Source organism: Neofelis nebulosa, chromosome 4 (assembly GCF_028018385.1).
Source record: "Neofelis nebulosa isolate mNeoNeb1 chromosome 4, mNeoNeb1.pri, whole genome shotgun sequence".
NCBI classification, from domain to species: Eukaryota; Metazoa; Chordata; class Mammalia; order Carnivora; family Felidae; genus Neofelis; species Neofelis nebulosa.
In genome coordinates, this window is record NC_080785.1 from 1,105,301 (window position 1) to 1,127,918 (window position 22,618).

At 57.2% G+C, this 22,618-nt stretch overlaps 1 protein-coding gene across 6 annotated transcripts in view; it reads left to right on the forward strand.

The window, feature by feature from the left end:
- The window catches only part of PTPRN2 (protein tyrosine phosphatase receptor type N2), an 831,667-nt gene that overhangs the window by 547,617 nt on the left and 261,432 nt on the right, over window positions 1–22,618 (forward strand). For all 6 annotated transcript variants that reach the window (XM_058723632.1, XM_058723627.1, XM_058723630.1 and 3 more), the window contains one exon: window positions 12,487–12,551. In XM_058723632.1, coding sequence (XP_058579615.1) covers window positions 12,487–12,551 — 65 coding nt within the window. The remainder of the gene's footprint in view (window positions 1–12,486; window positions 12,552–22,618) is intronic.

The window sequence follows — 22,618 nt, forward strand, 5'->3', positions numbered from 1 at the left end:
ACTCATGCTTCCTCTCTCTCTCTCTCTTTCTGTCAAAAATAAATAAACATTGAACATTACAAAAAATGTTAAATACATCACGAACAATTTAAGTTCTAACGTTAGAAAGATAGGTAACGTAATTGACCACATTAATAGATTAATGAAGAAAAATCACTGTTTTCCTAATAGATTTTGATAAAAAATTTAACATTCATTCGTAATGAAAATGCTTTAAAATAGGACAGGTTTGTTAACTTGATTAAAAGCGACCTACAGAAATACGTTCCTTCACAGTGAAACACTGAATATATTCCCTTTAGCAGTGGGAATACGCTAAGGATGTGTGGTGTCACTGCGTTTAATAAGTATCCTGTAGGAGGGTCCTGCCATCGTGCAGGAGGAAGAAATAGAAGTCATCATCGGAAAGGAAGAAAAACCCATAACTATTTACAGGCGGATCTCATTATTTATTCAAAAACACAAAGGAAAACCCAGATGAATTACTACCGCGAGGCACTGAGATGGGCCCCCGTATGTGAGATCATGGGCGAAAGCTAATTGCGTTTCTGTACTTAGAAAAAAGTTAAAAGTACAGTTTCAAAAAACGATCATCATTTACCGTTAAAAAAAGAAGATACCAGGAGTATTTATTTAAGTGTATAAGACTTTCATGGAGAAAATTATAAAACCGTATTAGAAGCTGTGAAAGATGACCCACATATGCGGTGAGGTTTACAACACCGCACGCTGAGAATAACGATGTTAAGTCTCCCGAACCTTCAGATTCAATAACATTTTAACAAAAATCCCAGCAGGTTTTTAAAAATTTGTTTTATATTTATTTGGAGAGCTGACCAGCTGAGGGTAAGTGCAAAGAGCCAGAGCCGCAGGCACCCGGGCGGAAGAAAACAGGGTCAGGCTCGGCCTTCCCGCGAAGGGGCGTGACCCGGAAGGGCTGGGGGCGGAGGCAGGACCCGGGGCCGACGCAGGACCCGGGGCGGAGGAGGCCCAGCTTGCTGAGGAACTGACAGAAGCTGGGAGAGCTGGCACGGCAGATCAGAGAGGAGGACGATGGCTTTTTCAGTGAACCATCCTGGGAATCCTGGGTGTCCAATTAGGGGCAAAAACCTGTCCTCATACACAATCAGTTCTTGGATCTAAGACTCACATGTGAAGGCAAAACTGAAAGCTTTTAAAAGAAAATATGAAATGATATCTTTATGATCTTGGGATAGAGGAGAATTTGTAAACAAGACACCCAAAGTGCAAATCTTAATGAAAATGATACATCGGAGTGTATTAAAATTAGGAAATTTATAAAGCCAAACCACAACCTGAGCTAAGCGCTGAATAACCCCCACAACTGACAAAGTATTCGTGTGCAGAATGTTTGAAGAACAACAAAGCAATAAGAAAAAGACAACCCGACAGAAAAATGAGCAAGAGGTACGAACAAGAATTTCACACCCGAGGGAGCACGAGTGTGAGTAAGGCACAGGAAGACACCGACCGGGACCCGGAGGAATGCACCTGGAGAGTGCCGTGAGACACAGCGTTGCACCCACCAGACTGGCCACGGTGTTAAGTCTGGAAGCTGATGGGGGCAACAGAAACTCTTACAAGCCGACTGCCGGGGCAACCACTGTGGGACAGGCATGTTCCAGCGGTTCCACCGGAGAAAAGTCTGTCCACGGGCCAGAGACACAGACAAGGATGCGCCCGGCGGCCCCAGGTGGGAGGTGGCGGGAGGGCGGGTGGAACGCCACGGGTGCCCGTTGGGTTGGATGTTTGAATGGATGCACGTGATGTAGCTGCGTGGCAGCGAGGACGCACGGACCATGGCCGCACGGCAGCGAGGACACACGGACCGCAGCCACATGACAGCGAGGACACGGGGACACACAGACCACAGTGCCACACGGCAGCGAGGACACACGGACTAAGGCCACGCAGCAGCGAGGATGCACATACCACGGTGCCTCACAGAACCACAGAAGCTCACGGCCTCAGACACACGTTAGCAACAGAGACAAGTCCGAGAGAACATACACGTCATCATCCCACCATGCTACCCTCAACCCCAGCAAAACTAAGCAACCTACACGTGTGGAAAAGTCTACAGGAAAGGAAAGGATCCACCCAAGTCCAGGGAACTCGTGTCTGACGGGGAGGAGGGGTGTGACCATGCAGCATTCGCGGGATTGTAAGGTTCCATGTCTTTTTCGGGGCATAGGTATCCCGGGCGTTTGCTGTCACTGTTCTTTATACACAACACGTGCTTTATAAATGTTCATTGGTATCTAATACTTAATTAAATACAAATATAAAACGTTGATATTTTTGAATTGTAAATTAACAAAAAATATTTCTAACCTTCAAGGGAAAGTTGTCGGGAGAAAGCTGGGGACATATCTGCAGGATCTCGTGACGTGTTTAGTAAAACGATATATACTGCGCGTACATAAAAAATGCGTTTATTTTATTGACCGAAAGAACCCCGCTGTTTCCCTCGCCAGCAGAGTGAGGCTCTGGTTGTGTGTGTAGAAATGAGCATTGGGGGGCGCCTGGGTGGCTCAGTGGGTTAAGCATCCCACTTCAGCTCAGGTCATGATCTCACAGCTTGTGAGTTCAAGCCCCACGTTGGGCTCTGTGCTGACAGCTCGGAGCCTGGTGCCTGCTTCAGATTCTGTGTCTCCCTCTCTCTCTGTCCCTACCCCTCTCACGCTCTGTCTCTGTCTCTCTCTCTCTCTCAGAGATAAATAAATGTCAAAAAAAAAATTAAAAAAAAAAAAAAAAGAAACGAGCATTGGCGGGTTGCTTCAGCCATCTTTTCCAACTGCAAACGGGTGTGTGGAAAGACTGGCCGGTGAGCAGACCCCTCGTGGGGGGTGGCCCTGCGAGCAGGTCTGTGCAGGGCACACCCACGCCGCCCTGCGGTCTGGCACCAGCCTCGGGCACAGGGATGGGGGCTCCTCCTGCCGTCACTCTTCTTGTCCCGGAACGGGCGAGTCTCCATTCCCTTCGTCCAGTGCCTCCGGAGACCAGAGCAGACAGAGGACCCATTTCCTTGCGGGACAAAGCTGATGAGACCTCCATTTCCAGGCCGGGGAAAGAACAGAGAGCGCCCACCCCCCTTCTGTTTTCCCTCTTAGAATTAGGCTTTAAATGGCTTCTCTGGTAGTAAATAATTGTCAGGAAAGCAGTCGCGTTCCGGGGTCATTTTAATTCTTCCTGACAGCTAACAAAATTAAATGTCCAAATATCGTGGCGACATGTGACTTTCAGCAGTTGCTTTTTGACTTGAGATGACTCACATCAAAACATTTCCCTGTGTTCGCGTTGCTATGGCACATTAGAGACGTGCCCTGCCGCCGGTGGCTCACCAAGGCCAGCCCAAGAGCCTGCTGCCCACGGCTGTCCGGGAGGCTCTCTTCCTGCGCCAACGATCAGTTCCGTGTGGCCGCGAGGGAGACGGGAGGCCCGATGCTCCAGCAGGTGCGTGAGAACGCATGTGCTTTCAGACAGTCTTGAACCGGCGCTCAGGGAGCAGCGGGTCCCATCAGAAGAGCGTCGTGACAACAAGGCATCCTCAGGCGTCTCTTTGGGCCACACTTTGGTTTGAAAACTAGCATGGGGAGGGTGATAGCATGGGGAGGGTGAGATCGTCCACCGGCAGCAGCCACAGTAGCAGTGATAAGTGCTCGTGGTCACGGTGCCCCCTCCCGCTGGGGGCTGAACTCATTTCCTCATTCCATGAAGCGAGAGTCGCCACTGATGCCCTCCCAAGTGCCTGGCACTGTGCTGGGCTCCGGGGCAATCCTGCCACGCGGACTGAATCCTGCTGGGTTTGTTGGGTTTGCACCCTAGTTGGGGGGGGGTGCAGAAAGCAGAGACAGGTGGGCAGTCCAGGCAATGGGGCTGTCTTCTACTGGGCAGCAATAAACTGACACGTGAGGGAGGGGAGCCCTGTGGATACTGGGCCCCGGGAACAGAAAGCATGTGCAAAGGCCCTGAAGCAGGAGCGTACCTCCGGGGGGGGGGGTGTTCAAAGAGGGAAGGAGCCACAGATGACTAGGGTCAGCTGGTGAAAGCCTTGCACCTGTGGCAGGGACCCCGTGCAGATGGGACCCCCCAGGAGGGCTCTGCAGAGAGGAATTTTGGAATGACCTGCGTCCTCACAGGACCGTGAGTCTGCCGTGATGGCCGTCAGCCCACCTCGAACGCCGGAGGGGCCCGCGGCGTAGTGCAAACAGCAACCCCACGCCAGTTTCTAAGATTTAAGGGTCTACATCACATTAACAAGCTGTTAAAAAAATTGATCATGAGGGGCGCCTGAGTGGCTCAGTAGGTTATGGGTCCGTCACTCGATTTCGGCTCAGGTCATGAGCTCATGGGTTCGAGCCCCACGTCAGGCTCTGTGCTGACACTGTGGAGCCCACGTGGGATTCTCTCTTTCCGTCTCTCTCTGCTGCTCCCCTGCCTGCGAGTGCTCTGTCTCTCTCCCTTTGTCTCACTCAAGATAAGTAAATAAACATTAAAAAACGTTGGGGGAACCTGGATGGCTCAGGTCACGATCTCATGGTCCATGAGTTTGAGCCCCATGTTGGGCTCTGTGCTGACGGCTCGGAGCCCGGAGCCTGCATCGGATCTGCCCCTCCCCTGCTTGTGTTCTGTCTCTGTCAAAAAATAAACATTAAATTTTTTAAAATTTTATCTTCATACTTTGAAATATATATTCATAATGAAAAATTTTGTTTAAATATGCATAGAGCTATAGTTTTTACTTCTGAAAATCAGGCAAATAATAAAAGACAGCCGGACTGAATCATTGTCATGTATGTTTGGCTGTTTTCTTGATGGACTAGCAGAGTTTACTGAGTAATAAGTTAAAGAATATAATTCCTAATTGTTGCATACTTGTGTCTTTTCTTCCCCTTATTTCAGAAAATCACTAATTATGCTGTTTACCAAGATTTTCATAAAATCTGTGCATTTAGACGGGAATGATCCAAGTATAATTGCACAGAGTAGAAAACGTAAAGGTGTTTTCATCAAAAGTATAAAATACGTATCAAGCTGAAAATTAAAATGATGCCTGTATCTTCAAAAAGGTTATTTTTCTTTAAGAATACTCAAAATGGTCTATTACGGTTAGAAGACAAAATATAGTAATAGATAACAAAGCTTTAAATCAAGTGTTCAAGTGAAGATGAATTTTTAATTCTGTGTTTTGCAAATTTGATCCGCTTGTAGTCATTGTTATAAAAACAAAGCCTGTGGGTTTCTGGCTTCCGCGGGCACCTGGTCGCCGGTGGAAAGAGGCAGCACGTGGTTCCTGCGTGCTCGTCTAGACTGGCTGACACAGGGGGTCGGGAACAGGGCTCGCTCGGCATTGCAGCGTGTGCGACTGCTGAGATCCGGCGCTCATCCACGCAAAGTCCAGAACCACAAACGCGGTACAAGAGCGTGTGGATGCTCCGCGTGGCAGGGAGATGAAGCTTCTTCAGGCAGGAATCTTGCTTTCTGGCTCGGAGAGGGTTGACAAGCCACTCTGTGTCTGGGCAGCAGTGACGGGTCACCTTCAGAGGACAGAGGCCGCGGGTGCGGGCTGCGAGCCGGGCCCCCTGGGCCAGGGGTCCCACGTGTGTCTCTGCCCCTCGTGGGGGGTTTGCAGGGCACATGGCCGCCCCGGCCCCGGGGCCGTCTGCGGGGCAGGGGAGAGACAGGGCCGGCCCAGGACTCTGGGCCCGTGCCACAGGGGGACCCACGAGTGAGGGGTGCAGTGCCACCAGCCCAGCGCCTCCCCCGCCCCAGGGCATCTTGTTTGCAAAGGACCAAGACCCCCTTCTCGAGGATGGGGCTCGCCGCAGAGCGGATGGGAGAGGCCAGCACGTTCTCTAGGTGCGATGGGCCCAGCCTCCAGCCAACCGCTCAGATCAGAGCAGCACAAAACTCTGAAGGGGCCACGGCCAGATGATAAGCCCAAAGAATTCTTTGTAGTACCAGCATCGGGACACCGCCTGCTGGCAGGGCCCCGTGACGCCCACAGGAAGTGGGCAGCCGTGGGGCCTGGGCTTGGCGTCCACCGTTGGCGCCCCTTCCACATCCCGCAGGCCTTGCACCTGTGTCTGCACCCCCCTCCACTGTCCATGGTTGGGACGTCTGCCCCCCATCACCCCAAGGCCCCCTGGCCCTTTGCTCCCACAGTGACCGTGACGAGCTTGCACGTGGCTGCTCCTTCCCTAGGTGGCAGCGGCCCCCTCACCACCTGTCAGCTTTCTTGGGCTCCAGGCGCTCCAGTGATCCCACTTTGTCACAAAGCCACAGCTCTGTCTGCGTAAGCGTCTAGGTCTCTGCAGGGTTGGGTGGGTGCCTGTCCGCCCGCAAGAGGGTCCCAGCATCGGGAGCCCGAGACGCAGGCCAGGGGGATGAGCGGCTCCCCGCCCCTCCCCCCGCCGGCCCCTCCCCGTGGTCCGACGTGGTCCCCAGCCCGTCCGGCGTGGCCATCAGTCCCATGTACCTTCAGGGGGGCCACAAGGCACTAGAGCACATTAAAGGCTCTGAGGAGGCTAACGGGTGTGTTTACGTGTGTTCGGCTCTATTTAGCTCTGCGTTTCCCACACTTGTGTGAACAGAGACCCCATTTTGCCCGATACCTGTTACCATCCAGGAGAACATGGTTTGGGGCATCTGTAACTTCCCAGACCGGCGTTCAGCCAATACCCTGAGGTGGGAGAGGAGTCATGTCCACGGGCCTCATCCTCCGACTCTGGCCTCCTAGGAGAGGCTTGTGTGGAAAAAGAATGAGCTGAAATTAAGCAGGAACATTCCCTTTTTGTTGTTGTTTAAATTCCGGTAATGATCCCCTGCCCTGAGAAGACTGGGCTGCAATGTTGGTTCTGGGGGTGCTCAGCTGGTGCCCTCGCCCCAGGGCAGGGCCTGGGGGTGCTCAGCTCATCCCCCGCCCTGTAACACTTCTTCACCCCACCAAGGAAAGGAGGACGTGGGCAGGGCTGGCGGAGCTCCTGGGTGGTGCCCTGGCGGGTGCAGCTTCCTCTCGGGCCTGCCCCTCCCCTCCCCAGCACTGGCTGCAGCCCGGCAGGGTCCAAGCAGGGAGACATCCCCGAGGAAAGTGTGTGGCATCCCACCCCCAGGCGAAGGAGGAGCCAGCAGGTCCACTCTGAGGTCCCCCGATGAGCCAGAAGCTCCACTCCCTTTCACAGATGCCCCTGTGGGTGTCAGAGCGGAGGAGGTTTTCCATGGAAATGTGCACAGGTGCAGCTCTGTGCCCCCGGCAGTGGGCTGTGCCCGCAGGGGCCACGGGCCACCCCGAAGGGGGCCAGCTTCCACCACCCGCCTCACCCGCCCCTGCTCCCTGCTCCCTGCTCCCTGCTCCCACTCCGTGTTCCCTCTAACGGAGCACAGCCGTTAAATTGTCCCGTCCCGGTTTAGCTCTCAGAAGAGACTTCTGCCCGCCCTTCAGTTCAAGCGGCGGGGCCGAGGACGCACCCGCGCTGTGCTGTCACTGCGTGCCTAATTACAGGGACGCTGCACCAGTTGTCCAGCGCAGGGAATTTTTCTGATAAATTAAAACACTAATTAAATAGGCTATTGCAGAATTTTGAGAACATTGTAGGGTTCCGCTTCTCCAGGTGATTTGCATATCCTTCATCTGGTGAATTTAATTTTAAAGGACTTCCTTTTTGTCTCCCTTGAAGATAAAAATGGGCTTTATGCATTGTTCTCGGCTTTATTAAAACAGCTTCTCGCAGGGTTTCCACTCCCTGGCCCTGCCGTCCAGCTCGGACCCACCAGGTCAGAGTCCACACGAGGCCACAAAAATAGCGTGGAACTGACACCTGATGGAATGCCAGTAGGTTTGTCTTTTCTTAAAATCCTTTAGCCAAAGACCAAACAAAATGGCCGTGTTGCCGTGGCGTGCCTAGAAAGTGGTCCTTCGCTTAGACAGCGATGTAGGGAGCGGTGTGGGCACAGGCCAGACGCTTGAGGGGGCGGTGCCGTGCGCGTGGGGTCCAGGGTGAGGCAGAGGGTGTTCGTGTCTCTGTTGCACCCGGCAGAAGGGATTTCTGGAAGGAGGTGCCCTGGCTGGGGGCACTCTCGGAGGGAATTCCCCGAAACGGCAAACGTGTGGGGCCGCGCGGAGGAGGATGTCCGAGTGGCCTGGGCATCACGGAACGTGCCGGAGCTGGCTGGGATGGCTTCCGTTCCAGGGCCACTTGCGCTGAAAAGAACAGGAGAGCTGTCTGTAGGACAAAGAGAGAGCAGGCGCCGGCCGGCGGCCACGTTGTGTGGAAGGGGTGGCTGCGTGGCTCTCAGAGCGAGTGGGGCTCAGAGCGGGGGGTTCACGGACACAGTGATGCTGATGGGGAAGCTGGGCCTTAACCCAGGTCACCCAGCAGGCGGCCCGGAGGGACACTCAGGTGCATTCAGACGCTGAAGCAGAGAAGCATCGATGAACACATCAATAGCCTCAGAGACCACAGGTTGTTGGCATCTTAGAGCAATGAGCAAACAGACGGTGTCCTCAAGCTTGAGGGCAAAACCGAGGCTGGGTGAGGCAGAGGACCATGCGCAGGACCACAGCCGGTCTTCCTGCGTGCCCGCGGCTTGCCGTTGGAAACTCCCTGCGCGGTGAGGCCAGGAGTGGCCCACAAAGGGTGGCTGGCACGGGATGGCGGTCCCTCGGCGACCGTTGGTATTTGCAGAGCACAGAGGACAGAGAATGTGGACAGCGGGGAGTCTGGGAGCGGAAGCCCGCCGCTTCTGGGGCCCAGAGCCTGGTGCCCATGCGCCCGAGCACGCCTGAGACTCCTGAGGGTCTCACGACGGGTCCTTTCCCGCAGCCGCCCCATCGGCCTGGCGTTTCCTGGCCACTCGCGGGACGTGGAGTCTGGGCGGGTCAGCCCGGGGGTGTCGCTGGACAGAATCACCGACGGGCCTGGAGCTGGGGGCCGGCTCGTGCCCCCAGATGCATATGTGGAGTCCCCACCCCCAGGCTGACTGTGTTTACGGACACGGGGATAGTAAGGGTCAGACGAGGTCATGAGGAGGGGGCCCTAATCCGGCGGGATTGGGGTCCACGTGAGAAGAGGAAGGGAGAGCCCCTCCACCACGTGTGGGCACCTTGGGGGGCAGCGGCCTGCAGCGGGGAAGAGGGTCCTCCCCAGACACGCAGCCCACCACCCGCTCCGTGTGGGGTGCGTGGCCCCCAGCGCTGTGGGAAGTCGATGTCCGTCCTTAAGCCGTGGGGCCGCCGTATTCCTGACAAGCCCACACCGCCCGAGACGGCCCTGCCCATGGCTCCGGGCCACACACCGTGCTCCCTCGGCTTCCCCATTTCTGAGGAGGAGACCACGTGATACAAATCCCAGGTGGTTTAGGACTAACGGAGGTTACGGACTGCTCCTTGGTGCCTGGCAGGGGCATCCTTGCTGCTGTTGTGATTTGGGGCTTGATTATGTGGACTTTGGCTTCCGTCTCACTTTGATCCGTTCAGGAGCCTGAACCAGGCCCTGCGCCCGCTACTCCCGGGCTCGGGCTGCGTGTCTCAGTGGCCGATTGGTTGGAGCTGAGTGACCTCCTCTGTAAAAGGCCAGGACGGCTTTGGGAGGCCCTGGGCTGGCGGAGCCTCACGAGCGCCGCCCGGGCCCCGAGAAGCGGACGCACGGTCCCGGCGGCCTCCGGGGCATCACGGGGACCCGGGGCACATGTGGGCGCCGCATTGCGCCAGCTCTCAGAGGCCATCATTTTGTCTTGCGTGCCACTAAAAAAGCGGAGACCAGCGATTAAACCATAATGCGATGCCCCCTGGTCCCCAGATCGCTTTGTGTTTATCGACGACCTGTGTCAGAACCAGCAGCCACATCGACCTGCGAGCGCAGCCGTGGGTCGGGCTGTGACGGCACCGCTTTCCCACACACGGCCCGTGCTTGTCCATCGGTGTTGGTGACGCAGCGTTTCCCAAAGAGCCTACCAAGCAGCCAGTGCCCCTTCCAGAACTTTCTGGGGTTGGTCAGAAGGTGCCAGTGGCAAGTGGTCCGGTAGAACTGGGGAACGCAGACCCTTCCTCAGAAGGCCTGTAACGGACAGCATGCGGGCGGCAGCCGGTCCGCGGGCCACGCGTGCACGCAGCACCGTGACGGGTCAGACGTGGGGGAGTCCAGGAAACAGGACACATCGGGCTGTAAACGGGGCGAGAGTTCCTGGAAGCTGGGGTGGGGGCGGGCTGCCGTGCTCCCCTGGGGCTCCTTTCCTTGTTTTCAGGGATAGTGGGAGCCAGACATTCAACGCAGCTGAAGGACGTTCCACCCACTCACATTTAAAGCCGTTGAAAACAAAAGACTTTTGCTGGATCTACAATAGGGGTCCGTTACTATGACCTATGGGCCAAATCTAACCTGTCACCTGGTTTTGTATGGCCTGTGATCTAAGAATAATTTCTGAATTTTGAATTAGGGCAATATCAAAATAATAGTATTTCATGACACATTAAAATCATATGAAATTCAAGCTGTGAAGTCCATAAAGTTTTATTAGAACACAGTCAAAAAAACCCAAAGGACTCGGTACCCACTCAGCCCTGCATGGTTCAGTCACCGCATTTTACTGTCATCTGCTCACTGGAGGTCATTTGTGTCGCCGTTTCCGGGCAGTGGGAAGGCTGGATAACCGAGTGTCCTGGGGGTGTGGTGAGTCTGCGATGCGTGGCTCTGAGACCTGTGGGGACCCCGGCAGGAGTCGCTGCCGGGAAGGCCTCCCAGCACCCGGGGCTTGGGCTGCTTGGAGGGCGATCCTGCTTCCCTCGAGCTGAGGCCAGCGTGCATTTCTGGTGCAGGAAAGGGCCTGGGGCCTAGGGGACTGGTCGGCAAGCCTGCGGAAGGGTCCTAACTTTGCCCTGCAAACAGGAGGATGGCCAGCGTCCGGCCCTCTGCTTGGTGGGGGGAGATCACCTGCCGCCGGCTTTGTGGAGGAGGTTTTGTTGGGACACCACCAGGACGTCCCCTTGGGTAGGATCCCTGTGCCTTCACGCAGACCCCTGGCCTGCCCCGCCCAGCACACCTACCACCCCGCCTTCTCTGGGAGGTTTGCTGACCCTCGGACTGGGTTCTCTGCGTTATTATTGTCAGACTGGCTTTTTCATCCCTGACCCTGAAATATCGGGTACTCCTCTGTAGCAGTAAGTGCAGTCCCTTTAAAATACCCTTTTCATGCGCTTTCTCCTTCTCAGCCTATTTAAGAGCTCACTATTATTCCCCCCAAAAGTAGCTTGACATTCAGTAAAGTGTTTCCTTTGTTCGCAGAAGAACATTAAGATCGATTGCTTTGTACTCTGGCTCTTCAAGACTGTTCCCCTCCATTCGGGGTTTACATTGGGACACCCCTTCCCCCTGCCCTCTCTCTGGCCCTGCACCCACTGAAGGGTCTGAAAGCATTTGCCTCTCCAGCCCAGACGGGGTTGTGTCTGCCTCGTTCTCTCAGCGCGGGGATAATTACCTGCGTGTAAAAAATAATGTTCATTTGTTCACGGGGAAAAACTTGGTACAAGACGATGAGAGGCCCCGAGGTGGGCAGACAGGCTACAGCGGGCTCCTGTTTGTAACCCTCTACGAGATATAATCCCATCACCCAAGATTAACGTGGGTGCAGGACAGTAAGAGTTGGAAGTAACCGCTATTTTCTTGTTCTCGTTCGGCATTAACCACAATTGCAAGACACTCTTCATTCTTAGGGTCTGCAATAAAGTTGTGTTTTTCCTGGTATTCATTTCCAAAATGACATGGGCTTTACCCGAAAGAACACTGCTGCAGATTTGTAAGCCAAGGTCAATTGCTTCGTGACACGACTTCTTCCCGACAAAGTGGGGGCAGGTGGGTTTGCGGTGCGGGCGTTAGGATTGCCGGGTTTTCATTTACATCTGCTAATTGTTCCAGAGCTCACTTCCCTTGGTCTCATATGGAGGGTCATCGTCCTCTGCCGGTCCCCCTCGTTCTAAGTCAGGGGCAAAGTAGGGCGCGGATGAGGGACGGGGCGGCCCCCGGCACTGCTGGAGTCAGTGCCCGTACTCAGGCTCGCCTCCCAGTGAGTCTTCTTCGTGAGCTCGGACCCTGGTCAATGGGCTAGGGTTAGGGTGTCTCCCGATGATTGCTCAGTGAATGGCCATCAGATAGTTCTAAAATGAGACTTCACGGTACGCAGAGAATGTCTGCATTCGACGCCTCGTGCAAGTGTTTGCAACAGCCGTGTGAGCTCCCTGTGACGACGCTTGCCCTGTGCGTCTGCTCTGGGGGGGGGGGGGGGGGGGCAGAAGGGGCCTCGTGCCCAGCGGGACCAGCTCCAGGCTCGTTCACAGCTGGGCCGTTGAATTCAGCCGTCTGCACACAGTGACTTCGTGAAATGCTTTTCAATAGAGGAAAATGCTCAGAGTGTCTTGAGAACGATGAGCTCTGTAAGCTGACCCCTGTGCTTCTTAATTTTTCCTAACAGTTGACAACAAGGACAAACTGGAAAAAGCATCTGGACTGGAGATTCTTCAGGCAGGAAGCGGGTCGGTGAGTACAGGAGGGGCTGCCCTCTGAGACGCGCCTGTTGGGGAGCCGCTCCCATCCGTGTGGGGACCCGGGGGACGGCCGTACACGGTCCGTGTGACATCATGCTGACCTGGGGGAGGCCGGAGTTGTTACCTCCCGCTGCTTGAAGACGCTGGTCCACGGAGCCTGGCGAATGTGACGCTGTGTTCGGTGGCATTTGAAGTTGTGATTCGGTGTCCCCCTGAGAACGCAGCCACGGGGTTGGAAAACACTGAGTCTTCAGAAAACACGGACTTCCTTCTTCAGAGGTTTTGTGGTGGCTAAGTTTGTGGATGTGCCCCAGCCAGAGGCATTTCTTGTACCCTCCGGGGACTGGGGGGGGGGGGGGGGGGGCGGGGCAGACTGTGCCGTGTTACGTGGAGACACGCGTTGGGCCGGGACACCACGCACGTGGGAGCGCCTCCGCGCTGTGACTGGGTGGCCGTGCTGGCTTCAGGAAGAGGTGCTCGGCCAAACACTCCCGCGGCAGCCGCGGCTGATGGCGCCCACCTCTGGGCCCCCTGGCTGGCGCCCGCTTCCCCGTCTCGGGGCAGCTTCGTGAGTCGCACGCGGGACGACGTGGTTCCTCGCCGGGGTGGCAGCCTGCCACTCGTAAGGCAGCGTGGACCCAAACCAACCGGTGCTATCGCGTCGAAATTGTAGATTTCACGGCCCGGGCCGTTACAGATCATTAACTGCTAGGGGGCGGCTGATTTATGAGTGCTCCTCGCTAACCGCGGAGACGCCCTCCACGGAGCCACTCAAAGATTAGCCGCTCTCGTGGGGAAATCCGCCGTTCAGCAGTTGGGAGTCCTGGCTCTCGAAATGAGAATTTTAATTAGTTGCTCCTCACAGACAGGCTTCTTTCCGCGCTTGCCGAGTGGCGGGCGGGTGGGAAGGGCCTTGCAGAGAAAGCGCCCGCGCCCGTGTTCCGCTGGCGTGACGGGCAAAGTGGGGAGGAGACTGGCAGAAACTCGGCGAAGGCTCCGCGGGCCCGAGAGACCCCACTGTGCTTGGTCCCTTCACTCCCAGCTCGGGCCGCGAGGGTGAGCGTGTGTCAGGGAGGACGTCCCACTCGACCCCGCGTGCAGGCAGTGAGGGGAGGAGAAACCCGGAGACGCGGGGTCCCGAAAGGCCCAAGCCCCGGGGAAGGAGCGGGGCCAGTGGCAGAAAGGGCCAGGATGGCTTGGAGCGTCGGAGTCTCAATGGAAGCTTCCGACCGTGCTGCCGGTCCGGGATGCAGCCAAGACGGGGAGCCCCTGCCCTCCTTTCCTGCCTCATCCTCACGGGGGGGGGGGGGGGGGGGGGGTCCTGTTCGGTGTCGAGTCGTTGCCGCAGGAAGTGACTGGGGAGAAAGTCCACGCTGCTTCTGCCGGGAAAGCTCTGGCACCAGGAGCCCCCCCCCCACCAGGGTCCATGTGAGGACGTGGGGCTGCCGGCCCCCCCAGACCCCAGTGCGGGGCCTGGTACCCGGGGGCCCTCTTCCTGAGGGAAACACGATCTCCTGTAGTTTCGGGAAAGAGAGGGGACACGGCGATGGGCTGCGCCCCCGGTTCGCTCCGGCCGAGCGAGGTTTCAGAGGCGCCCTCCTGGCCGGCTGCTGAACAGCAGAGGGCGAACAGCACTGTCGGTGGGACCCCAGCCCTCCACCTGTTGGGGGACGCCGCTCAGACCGGGGGGTTCTGGACGTTGTGACTTCGTGTCCTCGCGCCTCCCCGGCATCTTGGCCAAACCCTGCTCCGGTCCCTGCCTCCCCTAGGTCGGCTCCCCTCTTTGAGCCCCTCTGCCCTCCGGTGGCTTGGGGGTCACCGACCCAGCCCGTGATGTGCTGCTGCAGCCCCCCAAGCTTCGTGTCTGTCTTCTCCCTGAACTTCGGGTCTCCCGGTCTCGGCTCCCCCCACACGACTCCGCCTCCTGCCCTGTCACGGGAGGTGATCGCGGCATCCGCCTCGCTGGGTCCCTGGGAAGCCTCACAGGAAGATTCTCTGCTTCCCCAGCCCCCGCAGCCCCCGGCGGTGTGTGCTGTCCCCGTGTGGCCCGACCGGCACCTTGAACCCACGTGGAGCTGCCAGATTCCGGCGAGCGGCTGCAAGCGGCTCCCAGTCGTGCCCAGCTTTTCCCTTCTCCGTTCATTTTGGAATCTGGACGCTCCCCATCTCTCTTTGGCCTCGGTTTTGTGTGGTTTTCCGGGGGTGTGTGTTCTTTCGTGTTTCTGTGTCTACAGTGAGAGGGCCCCCCGCCACTCGGCTCAGCGCCCCGTTCACTCGCTCGCCGTAAAGATTCTCACGGGGTGCCTGTGGGCGCCTGGCACCAAGGACCGGGTCTGCGGTGGGGGGCGGCAGACAGACCTCCCCCTGGCGGAGCTCCCCTCCCGCTGGGAGCCGGGGCCCACGGAGGGACCGGGCTCTCTGTCCCCTGTCAAGACAGAGCCCTGCGTCACCTCCATTGGTTTTGTCTCTCTGTCTCACGTGGACAAACCATCTCTGCGTTTCCGTGCCACGAGCCTCACGCCGGGTCCGCGTCGCGACCACGAATCAAGTCCACGTCCGGACAGCCTCACCGCTGCTGTCACCCCCTCTCCCTCCTGGCCTGGCCTCCTCACCCGTGGGCTTGGGAGCCCCGTGGCCTCGACGTCTGCCCTTCTCTCGACCGGCACACACGTTCACGCTCACCTCCTCGGACGCCACCCGCGTCGCCGCCTGTGCCGTCCGTTCCCGTGTCCGCCAGCGGCGGCGCTGTCGGGAGCCTCCGGGCTTCGGCGCGAATGTTTGTTTTTTTTCTCCGCCCCCGCGGGGCTGCGGCTTGGGGGTCAAAGGGCGTGTCTCGCTGGCTTTCCCATCACCCTCTTGCCGAGGGAGCACAAACTCACCGGCACGGATCTCGGGGGACGGCTCCGCACCCGCCAGACGGTCATTTGCAAGCGCTTTCACTGGCCGTTCCCCGTACGCGCACTTGGCGATTCTCCCCTCCCTCGTGTGCGCACACACCCACCCCCCTCCATCCACGCCCCTGCCACGTGCCTCCTGCGCCAGAGCTCTGCATCCCGCCCGTGTCTACGCTGCCAGCTGGGACGAATGTCGGGATCCCTCCGCTCTTGCCCCCTCTGCACTTGCACATCACCCCCCCTCTCCGGCTCGTGGCTGTCAGCACGCAGTCCGCTCCCGCGTTTCCCGCGCTGTTAAGTAAAACCCCGACGCCAGAGATGCCTTCCCAGCAAACGCTTCAACATCGGTGCGTATTTCCCATACACGGCGCCTCCCCCGCCTGCTCCCTGCACCCCGTCACCGCTCGGTCTCCCAGGTTGTTGAAGGTTCTGCATTCAGCCGCCTCTGACTCACGGCTGCCACACCAGCCACCCCCTCCTGGACCGCGGTCCCTTGTCCCCCAGGTAGGTCTCACTGACCACTGAGGTCCCCGCTCTGACGACCCCAAGGCACAGTCTTCTTCCTTGTACTGCCTCCTGAGGGATCGCGTCCAGGCTTGGCTTTGTTGTTACCCGTAGGATGGTGACCCCAGACTCCCCTCCCCAGGCCGACATGCTCACTGTGCCCCAGTCACCCCTGCGTCTCTGCACCTGGAGGTGTGGCGAGCCATCTCAGCTCAGAGGGCAGAGCAGGACACCTGAGCTCCCTGCCACCCCATCTCTGTCCCCGAGTTTCTGCGTCCCACAAACAGAAAGGGTGTCACTGTCAGCCGTGCGGTGCGGTCTAGGCGTTGGATTGACCCGACTCCCGGGCAGGCGGGGAGGTCCTGCTAGGTGGGGGTGGGGTGCCAGCGAGCCCCCCACACACACACAGCACTGGCTCCTTCCTTTCCGCCCACCTGACTCGTTTCCCTCTGGTCCCTGAGTGGCCAGAGCCTGACCTCGCCACCTTAAGGGGCGGAAACAACCACCCCCAGGGACTGGGACCCGGCCGTGCAGGCTCGACTGCCATCCTGGCTGCCCCCCAAGCCCTGTCTCGTCCCAAGCCCCAGGGCTTTCTTGCTGCACCGCATGTGTGGAGACCAGCTCTCCGTTCGCCTGCCCTTGTCCTCCTGGCGGTCTCAGAAGACAGTGCTCCCTCACCTTGAAGTTGACTGAGGTCGTTCTTGGCAGGTTCTCCTGCCCAGGATCCCCGCCCCCTCCCCAGACTCCTGCCAAAGCCGAGCACATTCAGAGGCTGCCCCCGATGGAGGCAGGGGCGCCGGTGGGTTTGGAGCTGGTTTTGGAAAGTGAAAATGGGAACAAAGGAGGCAAAAGTGGAGGTGACGTCTCTTTCTCTGATGTTAACCGTGTCGTGCAGGTTATTAGGCCTGATTTTGAGGATTCTGTGGTTTTTTTTTTCATGTATTTGCTGTGTATCTGCTAATTCTGAGTCTGGAGTGAGCGGTGGATGATGATTGCTAAATGCCTCGCGGTCTCTCTCCCTGGTGCTCGAGACTCACACACGTGGTGGCAGAGCCAAAGCCCTTCAAGCCAAATGGAAATACCTCGAGACAAAATTTAAAGGAAATGAACAGATTACAGTACACGCACACATTCCTAATAGATCGGGGGTATTTTGTCGTGTTTCAGGATCTGATTTCTGACATCTTGAAAGTGTTTGCGTTTTCTTCAAATTAATAAAGTCATGTTTCTTCAAAAGGAAAATTATAATATTACAAGAAAAATTCAAACATTTAGAAGGAAAATCATCTAGATGATTGTCACTGGGAGGGATCCAGGAGGGCAGACCCGTGCGTGTAGCTCCCGTAAGTGCATGTGAAATACAGAGTTACTTTCTGATGTCGTGACGGTGTGATCTCAGCGGGAGAGTGGCTGCCCCTCGAGCCCTGCATTTCTCCCGAGGCTCGGAAACTCAGCAAGGGAGCTTCAGAAGAGCACACGGCACCACACAGTGGTCCTGGTTCAGACCGAGTGCTGAGGGCCTGCCACGGAAGGAGCCCGGGATGGTAATGAGCTCTCCGTCACCCGGCAGATTCAGGCAGAAGAGAGATGGCCATCTGTTCAGATTCTGAAAAAGGAAATCTTTCCATCTAATTTAGGGAGGAGAAAGTTTCCCTCACCCTCCTAGGGTCCCTGGCTGGGGACAGTTACACCGGCAAAGACAGATGAGCAGGAGAAAGGCACACAGATGTGTTCAGTACAAGTTTCACACGGCACGGGGGCATAAGGAAATGCAGACCTGAGTATTTCCTGTGGGATTTGACATGACAGGCAGCCGTGGGGAGCACGGTAGGTTGAGGGGTGCGTGGGAAGGGCAGTCGTGGGGAGCACGGTAGGTTGAGGGGTGCGTGGGAAGGGCGGTCGTGGGGAGCACGGTAGGTTGAGGGGTGCGTGGGAAGGGCGGTCGTGGGGAGCACGGTAGGTTGAGGGGTGCGTGGGAGGGGCGGTCGTGGGGAGCACGGTAGGTTGAGAGGTGTGTGGGAAGGGCGGTCATGGGGAGCACGGTAGGTTGAGGGGTGCGTGGGAAGGGCGGTCGTGGGGAGCACGGTAGGTTGAGGGGTGCGTGGGAAGGGTGGTGGTGGGGAGCACGGTAGGTTGAGGGGTGTGTGGGAAGGGCAGTCGTGGGGGGACTGAGGGAGGCCTGTTTGCAGGGATCTGCTCAGTGTCCCTCTGTCTAGGAGATACAGGCTGTCCCTTCCTCCGGACACAGAGGACCCTCTCTGGTGAGGGTCCGTGACCTGCTTCAGGGAGAAGGGGCGGCCGGGGAACCTTCCCGCTCTGGCGCCATCGGGACCTCCTTCTGGTGGAGACATTTGCATGTCGAGGCGCCATATTGGGGCAGCGTGTCCTGAGCTCCGTCCCGGTGTGGTGGGGTGTGGGGTGTGGGGGTAGGTGAGGTGGACCCCAGCTTCATCGCCACCCCCCCTGCTTACCTGTGCACGTCTCTCGCTTCTGTCACCTCTTGGGCTCCTGGGCCACGATTTTGTTCAAAGAAAGGATTCCGTGGCCAAGACTAGGCTGATCCCAAATGTCCCTTAAAAGTCCGTGACGCTGTGGTCGTGTGTCGACCCCAGGAATCAGTGTGCGTTCACCACAGGGTGTGTGTGCACGCGTGATACCTGGTACCGGGCGGTGTGACGGATGTTTGAGAAAACAGCCCCTTCCTCCGCAGAACCCCACAGGGACCGCTGAGGCGCATGTGGGCACCACATGCAGGCTTGGGCTGAGTCCCTGGGGCCCTGCCCACCCCCAGATGCCCTGCTCGGTGGGTCCGGTTGGACAAGGACATGACTTGACCTTGACATAGAGGGACCTTTGCCCAGCTTGACCATCAGGGTGAGCATCCCCAAAAACAGAGATGGGGAGGAGCGCCACCTGACCTCAGGTTTGGGGGAGGCTGTCCCCTTCCATGTCAAGGATGGCGCGGGGACCTGCCTTCGTCATGCCTGGTGGACTCACAGGGTAGTTAACGGGGCTCTTGGCACGAGGAGTATGACCACAGCCCTGCCGGCAGGGGACCGTCCGGCCAGTCAGCCTTGTGGTGACCAGGGAGACGGGGTCACGGGCCGGTCTCACGGGGCCTGGAGCGTGATCTGGAGTCTCGTCTGCAGGCAGTCGCGTGGTTTCTTTAGTAAAGATCAAATGTGCTCAAAGTCACGCACTCAACTCGTAGAGAGCTCATGAGGGTGGTTGCCCACAGCCTAGACAGCTTCCCCCCCGCGTCCCAGGGGTTTATCGTAGAGGACCTTCGGAAAAATCAAACCCCAATGAAATACAAAGCCAGAGGAAGGTAACTAATTACACTGGAAGAATCAAACAGAATGTGATGATTTCATTAAAAATCGTTCTGGGGCCTCTCACGGCGAGGCAGCCACGTCACCTGTTTGCACAGGCAACGTGCAAATACACACATGTGGTCCCTCGCAGGGCTGGGGGATGCCAAGCGAGTTCTCTCCTTTCCCAGAAATGTCTTTAATGCGGTTTTTGACTGTTTACTTTGAACATGTTGTAGATTCGCAGGGACTTGGAGAGACGGTACCAAGATGCCCTGTTTGCCCTTCACCTCGTGTCCCCCAGACCAGGAGGCTGATGTTCGCTCAGCACGTGCATAGTTGTGTCCTTTTACCTTTGATGCCCTTCTCACGGTTTTAATAAGGAAAAGACCAGAGTGTGCGTTCACGTGTACAAACTTGTGAGGGCGCGACGGGAGACACCCCGGTGCACGTCCCCGGGCTCCGTGTGGCCACGCCAGCCCCTGCTCACCTGTCGACCTCACAAAATGTGAGAGAGAAGGGTGAAAATAACTCAGGTCATCATGTGTTTGTAAGGATCTCCCTCGGCACCGTGTCGCACAGGGAGGACGCCGTGAGTGATACAAAACATCCCTGCTGCTGGGATCCAGGCACACCTTGGGAATCCCAGGGGAGGGGCGCTGGCTGTGGGCAGTTGGTGGGGGCAGATGGTGGGAGCCTAACGTGGAGACAGGGAGGCTGGGGGATGGGTGCCGTCGGAGGTGTGGAGTCCGTGAGAGAACGGACGGCGGGGCGGAGGATAAGTCTGCCGGGTGGGCAAGATGGGGACGTCAGGGTGGACAGGGTCTCTCGGGCAGAGATGGTAACGTTGTGTTGTCGTGAGTCCGTGCTACCTGTGGAAAAACGAGGCGTCCTCCCCTGGACATGCCCGAGCTCCCACGGCTCGCCCACGGCTCTTCCGTGACCAGAGGCGCCCCGAGAGCCCAGGGCAAACCTTGGAACCTCTCTGCAGAAACACACACACTCCTACGCACGCCAGGGTGGTTCCAGGGATGCACGGCATCCCCACCCAGTGCCCAGGCCCCCAACAAGCTTCTGGGAGCCGTGGCTGACCGGCTGCTGGGGCTCCGACGGTTCCGGAGAGATCTGGGCTCCCCTTATTTGTCCTTTGGTTCAGGAGTCACCTTGGGTTATGCTAATGTGCATTTCTGAACCCAGAAAATGGAATTTGTTCTTCCTAAAAGCAAAAAGTGCATGGGTCCTAAGAAAAGCCTGTTTGCTTGTAAACATTCTTAATTTGTGTTTGAAATGAGAGCGATCTGCATGAAATTGCATTAAAGTGTTGGCAGGGCCTTCCCAGATCTGTTCTGTTCTCAGCCTGCTGGGCAGAGGTGATGAGGGTCAGAGGTCAGCTGAGAGATGCTGAGGGGCTCTGAGTTCTGCTGGAGCTCAGCATCCCACCCCCCGCCCGCCCGGCCCACCAGGCCCCACTGCTGCTCTCCATACTGTGTTCTCATTTCTTAAAAGTGAAGAAAATCACACAGAACTGTGTTCGATGTAATTAACAGCACTTGACATATGGACAAATACGAGTTTATTATGAAACAGCATTTTTTCCTTCTGAAATGCTGTAGTAAGTACCACGTCACGTGGGCCACGAATGTCTTTTCAATACTTTTTGTGATTTAGAGGCAGGAGAGGTGCCATGTGATGTGGCAGTTGCTATAGTGACAGATTCCATTTTTATTCAATATCAGAGCAAACAGTCACGTAAAATGAAATAAGGAGCGTCCGCCTGGGGCACCTCACCCGCCCCGCCCTGCCCGCGCCTGCTCCCAGCGCCTCCCCCTGCACTCTGGGGGGATGTGTGCCCAGTACGTGTCTCCCTCGCAGGCTGTCATGGCTGGGATTTGATGGTGTCCCCATAAGGCGTGTGGGTCCATCTCAATAAAGTGGGGTATTGTCTCCGTGGCTTCCTCTGAGTTAGTGGGGTGTCAGGAGGGTATTTTCAGTGAAAGAGCTAAGTTCTAGAGACACTAAGCTCTACAGCTCTCAGAGGGTAACGTCAGAAACCCCTTGGAAGGCTCAAGCGGTAAGACTTGGAATTGCTTGAAAAAGTGAGGAAGCGTGGAGGAGGTAATCCCCAGCCCAACCCAACACAGCCGCCCTGGCCACCAGCCGCACGCGGCTCACAGACGAGGAAATCGAGGCTCAGAGCCTCAGTGATGGGGGCAGCGGTCAGGTTTCAGCCGGGACGGTCTGATGCCAAGCCTGTGTCTTACTCCCCAGATGGTGCCACCCCGGCATCCACGGTGACGGTGCCTTCCAGGGGACATCCAGCCCCCTGTGGGACCCTTCAGACAGAGTCCCAGCGGCTGCCGGCCCTGAGCCCCCTGCGCCAGCCTGGGCTTTGGGCAAGAGGTGGAACGGCCCGGCGTGGTCGGCCCGGCGTGGTCTGTGGGCGGCTGTGACAAAGCACAGCACACCAGTGGCTCAGACGGCACAAGTGTGTGTCACAGCTCCGGACTGGCATCCCGGGTCGTTCCCCAGCGGCCGTGACGAAGGATCAGTTCCAGGCTCTGACCACCTGCACCTGCTGTCCCGTGCACGTCTGTGCTCATGTCCAGACTTCCCCGTTTCATAAGGACACCTCTCCTATTGGACCAGGATCTCTATAAAGACCGGGTCTCCAAATAAGTTCCCCCCAAGTAGTGGGTGTTATGACCCCAACATATCATCTGGGGGGACATGCTGGCAATCTCCTCTCCCCACCCCACCCAAGCGCTCAGGGTTTAGAAAGCTGCTTCGCTACCGGGGGTCCTGAAGTCGGGAGTGGGGAGGAGCTGTTTGGGATGAACAGACGCCCCGTCCTCGGGGCCGAGGGGGCGCGTCGTCCCTCGGCAGCCTCCTCCTCCCCGTGAAGGGCTCCCATGGCATCTGTCAGAGCGTAGTCGAGTTATGTGATTTCATGTCTGTCCCCCTTTAACCGTGCGCTCAGGAGTAAAATCCACGTGTGTCTTAATCATCCCCGATGTCTCCAGCGCTCGGCACAAGGCCTGACATATGGCAGGAACTCAATAAACACTCGTTGAAGCGAATTGAATCGTGAACCCTGGCTGCAGGGCAGACGCCCCTTATTGGCACGTTCCGTCCCTTTATGCTCGCTTTTTCATGGATCATTCAGACTGCCTTTCCCGGGGCTCTGAAGCCCCTGTAGAAAATATATTTCACATTGTGTGGGCTGGGTCTGCTGTCGCTGAAACAGCAGAGGACCGTGCTCCTCACCGCAGTCCTAGGCTGCGTCCCCATGACAACTGATTTGAATACCTTAATTGCTGATTTGAATACCTCCTCTTTGCTTAATCCAGGGG